This window comes from Astatotilapia calliptera, chromosome 13 (genome assembly GCF_900246225.1).
Source record: "Astatotilapia calliptera chromosome 13, fAstCal1.2, whole genome shotgun sequence".
NCBI lineage: Eukaryota > Metazoa > Chordata > Actinopteri > Cichliformes > Cichlidae > Astatotilapia > Astatotilapia calliptera.
Window position 1 is genome coordinate 8,756,836 of NC_039314.1, and position 13,079 is coordinate 8,769,914.

At 39.9% G+C, this 13,079-nt stretch overlaps 1 protein-coding gene across 1 annotated transcript; it reads right to left on the reverse strand.

The window, feature by feature from the left end:
- Positions 1-971: 971 nt before the first annotated feature.
- Positions 972-12,522, reverse strand: LOC113034717 (uncharacterized). The gene is made up of 17 exons (XM_026189624.1): positions 12,444-12,522; positions 10,454-10,689; positions 9,775-9,826; positions 6,736-6,874; positions 6,505-6,647; positions 6,249-6,381; positions 6,097-6,164; positions 5,967-6,009; positions 4,419-4,582; positions 4,163-4,295; positions 4,011-4,078; positions 3,881-3,923; positions 2,323-2,486; positions 2,067-2,199; positions 1,915-1,982; positions 1,716-1,811; positions 972-1,489 (listed from the first exon to the last, which is right to left on the reverse strand). Exons 2-16 carry the CDS (start codon positions 10,683-10,685, stop codon positions 1,730-1,732), a joined length of 1,665 nt encoding a protein of 554 aa, XP_026045409.1. The 5' UTR covers positions 10,686-10,689; positions 12,444-12,522; the 3' UTR covers positions 972-1,489; positions 1,716-1,729.
- Positions 12,523-13,079: the final 557 nt, after the last annotated feature.

A 13,079-nucleotide genomic window follows, 5' to 3' on the forward strand; every position in this document is an offset into this window, starting at 1 on the left:
TCACTGCTGTCTCCTGGTAGAAACAGGAGTGATACACCTGCTGTTGTCAGACCTGCAGGTATCAGGCTGTGATTTTCTCCTTTATAGTGGACAGAAAGTACTTTTTTGGAGTGGCACAAATAATTTGTGTGGCATCTTATTGAATGCAGAACAGCGGATTGTTCTGTAAATAGTTTGAAATGATTATTTAAAAAGTCAAGGTAAAAGTTAAATGGATGCAAATAACTTTGTTGTTTGCAAAACTTGTGCATAGGATTTTAAAATTGACAATTTATATTTGCATTTAAAGTTATGAAATATGATTCATTAAACATGTTTGTGGTTGTTACAGTAAAAAATATAACTTTTTCTACTCTGATTTTATGTTTTTGTCTGATTTTAGATCAATTGAGTTAATACAGTATGTCAAAATGAAAACATAACCGTAAATTCAGACATGTTAGGTTGTGCTGAAAGGATGATACCAAACAAGGCAAAGTAAATAGTTTTTAAAGGTAAAATGTGGAGGGAAAATCAAAAGTAGTTAAAAATGGCCAATTATACCCTGGGCCCCAGAGGGTTAAACGTTTTTTAAAGTAACGCAATAGTTACTTTTCAAGTAATTAATTACTTTTAGAATATTGTAACTCAGTTACTAACTCGGTTACTTTTTAAAAGAACTAGAAACTATAATTAAGTGCTTTTTCAAAGTAACTTGCCCAACACTAATTATTATATACCAAGTGCTTCTGCAAGAACAATCAGAGTTAAATGAGAGACATTTACTAGTTCAGTTTCTTATACACCCTTTTTATTATTTCAACCCTCTAGTACAGTATTAATGACCTTTCTCCTGCTGTTCCAAGTCACACGTAGCTGACTGATATTGCAATCAATCAGATTAAAATAAACAAAAGAAAAAAATGGAAGAAAAAAAATGTTAAACTGTATTTCATGGGTTAAAAATGATTGAAAACATTTAGGAAAGTTTCTAAAATTGAGCCACATGGAGTGTGCTTTTTTATCTCTGACATTCAACATGAATCCATCAGAAGTACACGTAGCATCACAGTTCCTCCTCCTCAGGACAGCAGCAGGTTAACAACAGTTACAAAGTGACGACCTACACCGGGAAACTGATTTGAATAGTTAGATTTTAAAATCATGATTTCACATTTCATTTCCAAATCCAATACAAACTTCCCTGAAATAGCCGGGATTCATGATGTGACCTCTTCCATATATTAACTTTGCACATTAACAGTTACCCAACATAATATTACACAGTACATCAAATCATTTCATTAAGCAGATGCAACAAGACAGATTTGTAAAGGCTTCTGTGACTTTTGAAACTTTTCTCTTGTGACTATCAGACAGTTTGATTTTCCTGGCGAGATGCTTTTTGTGTGCTGAATATCTGAGTCCACTCTTCAAGCTTTTCCTTTACAGCACTTGCATCAGGTCGGTCTTCTGGTTTCTCAGACAGCAATGAGTTAATAATTTGCTTCTGTTTAAAAACAAGAAAAAACACAGTGTATGTGTAATGTCTTGTGCAGTGAAACCTCTGATAAATAATAAATATATTTTAAAAAATGCATATGTTGTGTCCAGACAACTCAGCGATCAAACAAGATCTTTTATAACTGAGTAAACCAATTAATCTAAGTTTTAGCACTACTCTGCTGATGACCATCCTGTCGAAATTTAAGTACGTTATGAATATGGTAATTTACCTCTTTGGTAAAAGTCACTGAAAACTCTTCGAGGAACCTCTGCCTTTTGACGTCAGGCCAAATCTGGTGTTTTGTGAAGATGATTCACTGTTGTTCCTAGAAAAAGATGATACAATTACTTCATAGCCTGCACTGTACACAGTGCTGCAAGGATTTTTATATAGTTATAATATAGTGCTGGTGTCAGTAAGTGCCTTACTGTGTAACTGATGAGGCTAAGGATTCAGGTGGAGCACCATCTTCCGATGCTGTTGGCCTGATGGACACCTAAAACACACAGCAAAATCCTTTATTTTATGCATATTTCACCCAAAGGGAAGCATTTAATTAAGATGAAACATATGAAAATACCTTGATGTCCCAGTCTGGCTGTTCCTGAAGAGCAGAGCAGGCTAACTCTGCTGCTTTCTGTTGGGCTTCCTTGATGCTATTCCCTTCACCCACAGGATATTCCTTGTCGTCAATTTTTAATTTGTAGAAAAAACTGTGTTGTGAAAAAATGGGAATGTTTTAGATCATTACATTGACAGTTTAATATTGTTGAACATCAGTCCGGTGTTGGTGTCTGAAGATTCAACTGAAAGGACAGAGTTTGACGTATACTCACTGAGGAACGTGAGACGGGCCATCTTTCTTCACTTCAACATATGAATGGGAACGTTTGGTTTTCTGACAATAGCGGTTGACAAGACTTTTGAAATCTGTCTCTGTAAAGCTGGTGTCCTCAGAGCTAGGAACCGTCTGATCTGAAGCTTCTGCTGCATTGTTTCTCTGTCAAGATACCAAGAAATACATCAGAGAGACAATTGCCCCAGGTTGGTTTTTCATTTCTCTCAAACATGTTCTAGTTAGGCAAAACTAAACCAATTCTTCGCTCACTTTGAGGCACAGAGCTACACCCCTGCGCAGAAGACTCTCTCTCCGCCCCTGCACAGAAGACTCCCCCCTCCAACAACTGGGTGGTGACACTATCACCAGACAGTATGAGGAGATCCCTTCTCGGGATCAATACCCACAAAGCCCCTGGTCCTGGTAACATCTCTGGACAAGCACTGAGAGACTGCGCTGTGGATCTCACAGATGTCTTCACAGACATCTTTAGTACATCACTGAGCCAGGTTGTGGTTGCCTCAAAGCCTCCACCATCATTCCTGTACCAAAGAAGTTGTCTTTAACGACTACCATCCTGTCGCACTCACCTCCATCATTATGAAGTGCTTTGAAAGGTTACTCATGCATCAAATCAAGACCTCTCTTCCCCCCAACCTGGATCCATACCAGTTCGCATACCGGTCAAACCGCTCGACCGATGATGCAATTTCATCTGCCCTTCACTCAGCCCTCACACATCTGGACACTAAAGACTCATACATTACAATGCTGTTCATAGACTTCAGTTCAGCATTCAACACGACCATTCCCCATAAATTCATTCACAAACTGGATCTGCTGGGCATCACCACCTCGCTGTGTAACTGGCTGCTGGGTTTCCTGACAGGAAGACAGCAGACAGTACGGGTCGGCAGCAACACTTCCAGCACTAAAACACTGAACACTGGGGTTCCTTAAGGATGTGTGGTGAGCCCCCTTCTCTTCACTCTGCTGACGCACGACTGCACACCATCACATAGATCCAACCTATTCATCAAATTTGCAGATGACACAACTGTGGTAGGTCACATCAGCAACAATGATGAGACCTACAACAGGAGTAAAGTTAACAATCCGGCCTAGTATTGCAGCAAGAGATGCTCTATAGAGTTGAAGTCTGATAAAAATCTGCAGGCAAATACAAAGTTGTTTAGGCATGAAGGTGAAAAGCAGTGTCTTGCACATGATTGTACATCATTTATATTAAAGCCTTGCACCAAAGGCTTTTCATACCTTGACTCGGTTGATGTGTTCCTTGTATTGTTTTCATTGCTCTCATTTTCAACAGCATTGTTAGGGAATAAAGTGAAGATATTTTATAGATTTTAAATGTGGAAAAGTCCTGACTCTGAATATAACACCAACTTCGCATCTTTCCACTTATGAGAGAAGATTAATGATACTCACTAGTGTTGCATTGCTTTTTTTTTTTTTAAAATTTAGTAGGCTTTTATAAATGTCGTTTAATCTTTCAGTATCATAGTTTTTACTAAATATTATGAGAAATGACAAACCTGGTCTATAGTCAGGCCCTGCAATGAGGACTCAATGGACTCCCTTAGGGAGAAGAAGAGGGGCATTGTTAGCATGCTATGCTCATTTTATATAGTTATAATATAGTGCTGGTGTCAGTAAGTGCCTTACTGTGTAACTGATGAGGCTAATGATTCAGGTGGAGCACCATCTTCCGATGCTGTTGGCCTGATGGACACCTAAAACACACAGCAAAATCCTTTATTTTATGCATATTTCACCCAAAGGGAAGCATTTAATTAAGATGAAACATATGAAAATACCTTGATGTCCCAGTCTGGCTGTTCCTGAAGAGCAGAGCAGGCTAACTCTGCTGCTTTCTGTTGGGCTTCCTTGATGCTATTCCCTTCACCCACAGGATATTCCTTGTCGTCAATTTTTAATTTGTAGAAAAAACTGTGTTGTGAAAAAATGGGAATGTTTTAGATCATTACATTGACAGTTTAATATTGTTGAACATCAGTCCGGTGTTGGTGTCTGAAGATTCAACTGAAATGACAGAGTTTGACGTATACTCACTGAGGAACGTGAGACGGGCCATCTTTCTTCACTTCAACATATGAATGGGAACGTTTGGTTTTCTGACAATAGCGGTTGACAAGACTTTTGAAATCTGTCTCTGTAAAGCTGGTGTCCTCAGAGCTAGGAACCGTCTGAACTGAAGCTTCTGCTGCATTGTTTCTCTGTCAAGATACCAAGAAATACATCAGAGAGACAATTGCCCCAGGTTGGTTTTTCATTTCTCTCAAACATGTTCTAGTTAGGCAAAACTAAACCAATTCTTCGCTCACTTTGAGGCACAGAGCTACACCCCTGCGCAGAAGACTCTCTCTCCGCCCCTGCACAGAAGACTCCCCCCTCCAACAACTGGGTGGTGACACTATCCCCAGACAGTATGAGGAGATCCCTTCTCGGGATCAATACCCACAAAGCCCCTGGTCCTGGTAACATCCCTGGACAAGCACTGAGAGACTGCGCTGTGGATCTCACAGATGTCTTTAATACATCACTGAGCCAGGTTGTGGTTGCCTCAAAGCCTCCACCATCATTCCTGTACCAAAGAAGTTGTCTTTAACGACTACCATCCTGTCGCACTCACCTCCATCATTATGAAGTGCTTTGAAAGGTTACTCATGCATCAAATCAAGACCTCTCTTTCCCCCAACCTGGATCCATACCAGTTCGCATACCGGTCAAACCGCTCGACCGATGATGCAATTTCATCTGCCCTTCACTCAGCCCTCACACATCTGGACACTAAAGACTCATACATTACAATGCTGTTCATAGACTTCAGTTCAGCATTCAACACGACCATTCCCCATAAATTCATTCACAAACTGGATCTGCTGGGCATCACCACCTCGCTGTGTAACTGGCTGCTGGGTTTCCTGACAGGAAGACAGCAGACAGTACGGGTCGGCAGCAACACTTCCAGCACTAAAACACTGAACACTGGGGTTCCTTAAGGATGTGTGGTGAGCCCCCTTCTCTTCACTCTGCTGACGCACGACTGCACACCATCACATAGATCCAACCTATTCATCAAATTTGCAGATGACACAACTGTGGTAGGTCACATCAGCAACAATGATGAGACCTACAACAGGAGTAAAGTTAACAATCCGGCCTAGTATTGCAGCAAGAGATGCTCTATAGAGTTGAAGTCTGATAAAAATCTGCAGGCAAATACAAAGTTGTTTAGGCATGAAGGTGAAAAGCAGTGTCTTGCACATGATTGTACATCATTTATATTAAAGCCTTGCACCAAAGGCTTTTCATACCTTGACTCGGTTGATGTGTTCCTTGTATTGTTTTCATTGCTCTCATTTTCAACAGCATTGTTAGGGAATAAAGTGAAGATATTTTATAGATTTTAAATGTGGAAAAGTCCTGACTCTGAATATAACACCAACTTCGCATCTTTCCACTTATGAGAGAAGATTAATGATACTCACTAGTGTCGCATTGCTTTTTTTTTTTTTTTTAAATTTAGTAGGCTTTTATAAATGTCGTTTAATCTTTCAGTATCATAGTTTTTACTAAATATTATGAGAAATGACAAACCTGGTCTATAGTCAGGCCCTGCAATGAGGACTCAATGGACTCCCTTAGGGAGAAGAAGAGGGGCATTGTTAGCATGCTATGCTCATTTTATATAGTTATAATATAGTGCTGGTGTCAGTAAGTGCCTTACTGTGTAACTGATGAGGCTAATGATTCAGGTGGAGCACCATCTTCCGATGCTGTTGGCCTGATGGACACCTAAAACACACAGCAAAATCCTTTATTTTATGCATATTTCCTCCAAAGGGAAGCATTTAATTAAGATGAAATATATGAAAATACCTTGATGTCCCAGTCTGGCTGTTCCTGAAGAGCAGAGCAGGCTAACTCTGCTGCTTTCTGTTGGGCTTCCTTGATGCTATTCCCTTCACCCACAGGATATTCCTTGTCGTCAATTATTAATTTGTAGAAAAAACTGTGTTGTGAAAAAATGGGAATGTTTTAGATCATTACATTGACAGTTTAATATTGTTGAACATCAGTCCGGTGTTGGTGTCTGAAGATTCAACTGAAAGGACAGAGTTTGGCGTATACTCACTGAGGAACGTGAGACGGGCCATCTTTCTTCACTTCAACATATGAATGGGAACGTTTGGTTTTCTGACAATAGTGGTTAACAAGGCCTTTGAAATCTGTCTCTGTAAAGCTAAGAACCATCTGAACTGAAGCTGCATTGTTTCTCTGTCAAGAAAACAAGAAATGCATCAGAGAGACAATTGCCCCAGGTTGGGTTTTCATTTCTCTCGAGCAAAAATGAACATTATCTTACAGATTCCACTGAATCCCGATGACCAAGCTTAGACACGCTTTCCAGAGCATTTTTTGCTGCATTTTGCTTTGCTTCCTTCTTGGTCTTCCCCTCACCACTGGGGTAGGCTTTACCATCTGTGACTGGACTCGGGTTGAATCTGTAAAGACATGAGAGCTTTGTTATATACTGCTCAAATAAAGTATAGGAACAATTTGAAAATACACCAGGTCTCAAAGGAAAAAAACATGCTGCATATTTATACTGATGTGGGCTGGGCAAGGTGTTAAGAACGAGAGGATGCCACATCATTTGATGAGCTGAATTCATAGATATGCAGAAAATTTAAGTGAAAAAATAATGCAGCACGCCAGTGAACTTACTGAAGTTTCACTGCAGCGACTCAAAATGGAACTCAGTAGTTTGTATGCTCTTATGCACGAACAACATCATGCTCCTAATGATACAACGGCTGGTGTCCTCCGGGCTCTCCTCTCACATGTGGACTAGGTCACCAGATCTCTGAGCTCCTGGACAGTTTGAGGCGCAACCTGGTGGTAACAGATCGACTGAAACATAATGTCCCAGAGGTGTTCTTCTGCAAGTTTCAGCCTTTGGGAAGCAATATATCTAGTTGTGTGAAAAACTGAATCTCGATTGCACAAATGTTTTTTTTCTTTTGGCTGCCCTCACTACAGTAGATCGGCTGCCTCCATCTTCCCCTGTCAGAAACATCTTCTTCTATCACACCAACCCTCTGTATGTCGCCCCTCATTACATCCATGAATCTTCTCTATGGTCTTCCTGTTTTCCTCCTGCCTGTCAATTCGATCTTTAACATCTGTTGTACAGTACAGTGGCTTGCAAAAGTATTCGGCCCCCTTGAACTTTCCAACTTTTTGTCACATTACAGCCACAAACATGAATCAGTTTTATTGGAATTCCATGTGAAAGATCAATACAAAGTGGTGTAGAAGTGGAACGAATTTATCATAATTCCAAACATTTTTTACAAATAACTTTCAAATTTTCAAATAACTGAAAAGTGGGGTGTGCGTAATTATTCAGCCCCCTGAGTCAATACTTTGTAGAACCACCTTTTGCTGCAGTCACAGCTGCCAGTCCTTTAGGGTCTGTCTCTACGAGCTTTGCACATCCAGAGACTGAAATCCTTGCCCATTCTTCTTTGCAAAACAGCTCCAGCTCAGTCAGATTAGATGGACAGTGTTTGTGAACAGCAGTTTTCAGATCTTGCCAGGGATTCTCAATTGGATTTAGATCTGGACTTTGACTGGGCCATTCTAACACATGGATATATTTTGTTTTAAACCATTCCATTGTTGCCCTGGCTTTATGTTTAGGGTCGTTGTCCTGCTGGAAGGTGAACCTCCACCCCAGTCTCAAGTCTTTTTCAGACTCCAAGAGGTTTTCTTCCAAGATTGCCCTGTATTTGGCTCCATCCATCTTCCCATCAACTCTGACCAGCTTCCCTGTTCCTGCTGAAGAGAAGCACCCCCAGAGCATGATGCTGCCACCACCATATTTGACAGTGGGGATGGTGTGTTCAGAGCGATGTGCAGTGTTAGTTTTCCGCCACACATAGCGTTTTGCATTTTGCGCAAAAGGTTCCATTTTGGTCTCATCTGACCAGAGCACCTTCTTCCACATGTTTGCTGTGTCCCCCACATGGCTTGTGGCAAACTGCAAACGGAACTTCTTATGGTTTTCTGTTAACAATGGCTTTCCCACCTGAGCTGTAGATCTTTGCAGCTTGTCCAGAGTCACCATGGGCCTCTTGGCTGCATTTCTGATCAGCGCTCTCCTTGTTCGGCCTGTGAGTTTAGGTGGACGGCCTTGTCTTGGTAGGTTTACAGTTGTGCCATACTCCTTCCATTTCTGAATGATCACCTGAACAGTACTCCATGGGACGTTCAAGGCTTGGTAAATCTTTTTGTAGCCTAAGCTTGCTTTAAATTTCTCAATAACTTTATCCCTGACCTGTCTGGTGTGTTCTTTGGACTTCATGGTGTTGTTGCTCCTATTATTCTATTAGACAACCTCTGAGGCCGTCACAGAGCAGCTGTATTTGTACTGACATTAGATTACACACAGGTGCACTCTATTTAGTCATTAGCACTCATCAGGCAATGTCTATGAGCAACTGACTGCACTCAGACCAAAGGGGGCTGAATAATTACGCACACTCCAATTTGCAGTTATTTATTTGTAAAAAATGTTTGGAATCATGTATGATTTTCGTTCCACTTCTCACGTGTGCACCACTTTGTGTTGGCCTTTCACGTGGAATTCCAATAAAATTGATTCATGTTTGTGGCTGTAATATGACAAAATGTGGAAAAGTTCAAGGGGGGCGAATACTTTTGCAAGCCACTGTACATCCACTATCCTCCTCCTCTGTACATGTTCAAACCATCTCAACCTTGCCCTGTCCCTCTGATTTACTCATTTGATTTACTCATACTGTCCTTTCTGGTCACTTCTAGTGAAAAATCTTTGCATCGGCAAACTTAAATTGGCGGTGCACAAATATCGTGTCTGCTCAGAAAAGGTTCATCCCTGCTGAGTCTTTTTTTTTTTTTTCCACATGTTAAGGCTCAAAAACGCTTCACCACCCAAGATTAAATTTTGTCTTCTTCTTCCTCCCTGTCTCTGTGACTGCTTTTGAGTGAGCTACCTTGAGTATGTATAGGTTTCGTTTTCACGTAGCCTACGCGGATTTTCATATTTTATAACAAATGAAACTGAAAGTGAGCACCTACAGGTGTTGTACCTGTCGAGATTTGTATGCCCTCCTGTTTCATGCATTTATTTTTTAAAATAATTCAGTTGAAGCATGGTTGAAAAGCAATGTCTGACTTTCATTGGTTAAGATTTATAGAATTTTTATTTATTATTACTTTTGTCAGATTAAAGGTATTTCTGTGACCATTATGAGTTTTTTTTCTTTCTTTGACTGAAGGGTACCAACAATTTTGTCCACGTCTGCATCTGAGAAGTTTATTGAGTGACAGAGAAAATGGATTTTTGAACTTTACTTACAGTTTCTGGGTTACTTTGTTGCCCTGAGCGAGACCACTATTCAGCACCCTTCCTTAATTTTTAAATTTAAAAAGAAAATAGAAAGAAAAATATTGAGTCAGTGGGCAACACCTAAAAAAGGTATTTCAATTGAATTGCTAACTATGTACAGCACAGAGAACTGCAGTAGTAACTAACTGTTTTATAACTTTATTTAAGCTCAATAATAAAAACTAGACAAAGTAAAAACATAACATTGGGTATAGCATGTTTTCTAAGAAAGTCAGTTTATGAAAATGAAATTAAAAGCAAGATGAATTTCTTAGATATCAGAAATCAAAAGTGTGAATTTCTTGATGCAGTTTTTGGAGAGGTGAAGGTAAAACAGGGATAACAGGATAATCTTTTTAGAAATGTTATTATTTAATGTATTAAAAGTTTGGCTGGAAAATTAACAAATTAATGGCATGCTATTTATTAAGGGAGTAACTGGGATTGGTGAAAAATAAATAAAACTAGAAATAACCTCCATGGCTTAAACAAAAAACAAACAAAAAAACCTTTAGGACATTTCCTCTAATGTAATTCAGGAGAAACATGAGAAATTTAAAAACATAAACTGACACAACCTGACTCTCAACATGCTTATTAAAATAAACCTGTGTTTATTTTGTTGTTTTCATGTCTTTTTTTCACTTACCATTTATCATCGTAATCATCGACCTTGCCACCTTCAGTGCATCATCTGAATAACTCTGTATCATCACATCTACCGTTTTTATCCTGTCTGCATTCTCCAAACGACTCTTTCTGATGGTTGGGAAATGATCTACAGGTTCATTCTGCAGGTAAAAGTGGAAACGTTTCAGCTCTTCCTCTCCCAGATTCTCCAGCATTTCCAGGAGTTGTGATGGAACAGACGTCGCCATCATTTATCTGTAAAAAACGAGAGGGCATTTTCATCTGAAAGAACAAGAGAGTATCAGTTGACTGTGGATACAGGAGGAAAGACGGAGTTTTCGTCCCAGTCACTGGACCAGCTCTTTATTCTCTCAAGGATACTTAGGTGCATGTGAGTTTCACCAACCAGTCTACATGTGTTTTGTGGCCTTTTTGCCGCATTGCTGGCAAAAAGTCAGACTATTTCCCAGTGGGTGATTGACTCCATCAGTGTTGCCCTATGTCACTGATTCTCTTCTTAATTTTTATAGACAGAATTTCTAGGTGTAGCCAAGTGGCAGAAGGTTTCCGCTTGGGTGGTCTCAGAATGTCATCTCTACTTTTCACAGTTAGTGTGGTTCTGTTGGCTTCATCAGGTGGTGGCCTTCACCTCTCATTTGTAATGGAAATGAGATTCAGCACCCAAAATGGTGGAATACCCAATGAGTTACTACCCAAGTGGAGGAATTTAAGTATCTCAAGTCTTGTTTACGAGTGAGGGGAGGATGCAGGAGATTGACAGATGGATTGGTGCTGAGTATTTAAGTGACCCAGCCAGCTGGGAGAAGAGGGAGTGAGAGGATTTTTCCAAATTCTCAAAAAACCTGAGCACCCTCTCAGAGAGCCAGCTTAGGAGGTTCAGGAACATGATAAGAGCTAAGTTGTTTTGACATAAATACCGCATCCAATTTAAAATACTGCTGCTTACGTTTAAAAATTACCAACAACACAGCACCGAGCTACCTTAAGGAACTCCTTAAATCGTATGTTCCTGCCAGAGCATTAAGATCATCTACTCAGTTACTCTCGGTGCAGCCTAGATCTCGGCTGAAGTCTAGAGGTGACCGGGCGTTTGCCCTGGCTGCACCAGAGTTGTGGAATAACCTTCCGATTGTGATCCGGGCATCCGATTCCATCCAATCTTTTAAATCTCGGTTAAAAACCTATTTGTTTAATCTCGCCTTTCCTGCTTGTTAATGCTCGCACCTGACTCTTAGACTTACTCTATTTTTCCTTATATATATATATATTTTTTTTTTATGGCTTTCGCTTTAATTATGTTTTTATTTGATATGCATTTTATATTACCCCTGTGTATTAGTGGCATTGACCTGTGAGTATATTTGATACTTTGCTAAGGCCTTATAATACTCGTGTTACTTCTCTGTCTCTTATGTTAAGCACTTTGGTATACCGCTGGTTTTTAAATGTGCTCTATAAATAAAGATTGTTGTTGATATGGTTTCAACTGTCTGACTGTCTGACTCACACCTGAAAAATGAGGATGTGCCTCATCTGGGCCTATCAGTGTGGAGCAACTTTGTCTTTGTTTTCAGATTTTCAGAGGCTATTACTCCAGTTTGTTGGCTGATTCTTTGATGCAAATCAAACAGGAACACAATGATTTATAACCCGATTGCAATCAAATACATTACAACTAACGTTTATGTCATTTTATTTTGAAAGGCCTGACAGAAAACAGTTGGACACTGATGTATGTGATTTAATAGTGAGACAATGTTTTCGTTCCAAGAAATAAAAAGGCACCGTTTGTTTATGAAGTAATCAATCAAACACGAGAATAAAATAAAACTGTTTGATTCAAATCAATCAATAATTTGTAATCATGTGGATTTGTCTTCAAACACAACAGTGATCAAAGTTTATCCTGAACTAAGAGCTGAACATCTGGTCCAGACATCACAGAAGCAAAGAGTCAAACTGTTAAAGAAGGAAAAAAGCAAACTTACAGTTTCTTCACAAAGGCTGTGTCCCAATCCAGCGACTTCACGCTCTGGAGTAAGCGCAGTTCGTGTACTAGTTACGGCGTGTACCAGGAAGTGCAGAAGTGAGAGGCAGAGGTGTGGACTCGAGTCACATGACTTGGACTCGAGTCAGACTCGAGTCATTAATTTTATGACTTTAGACTTGACTTGAAAAAATGTTCTAAGACTTGTGACTTGACTTGGACTTTTACACCAATGACCTGGGACTTGAATTGGACTTGAACCGGTTTACTTGAAAAGACTTGATATTTCACCCCAAATATAAAATTTAACATGCATATTATATAGAGATTGAAAATGTGACGTCATTCAGGGGTAAAATCGCAAAGGATTCTGGGAACTCGTGGCAAGAGGTACTAGCGTACGCAGGCTTTCAATTGAAATCAGTTACACAGCGATAAAAAGAAACACAAAAATGTCAAGAAGCTGTTGTATTATTAACTGCAATAGCCGGTCGCATGACAGCCATGGGAAGCCGACGGGTAAAGAGATCGGTTGTTATTGGATTACATCGTGGAAGAGAAATTGTTCGAGCCATGTTTCCGAAGTAACAAAGAGGCGACGGATGGCCTGGATTGCAGCCATTCAAAGACCAATTAT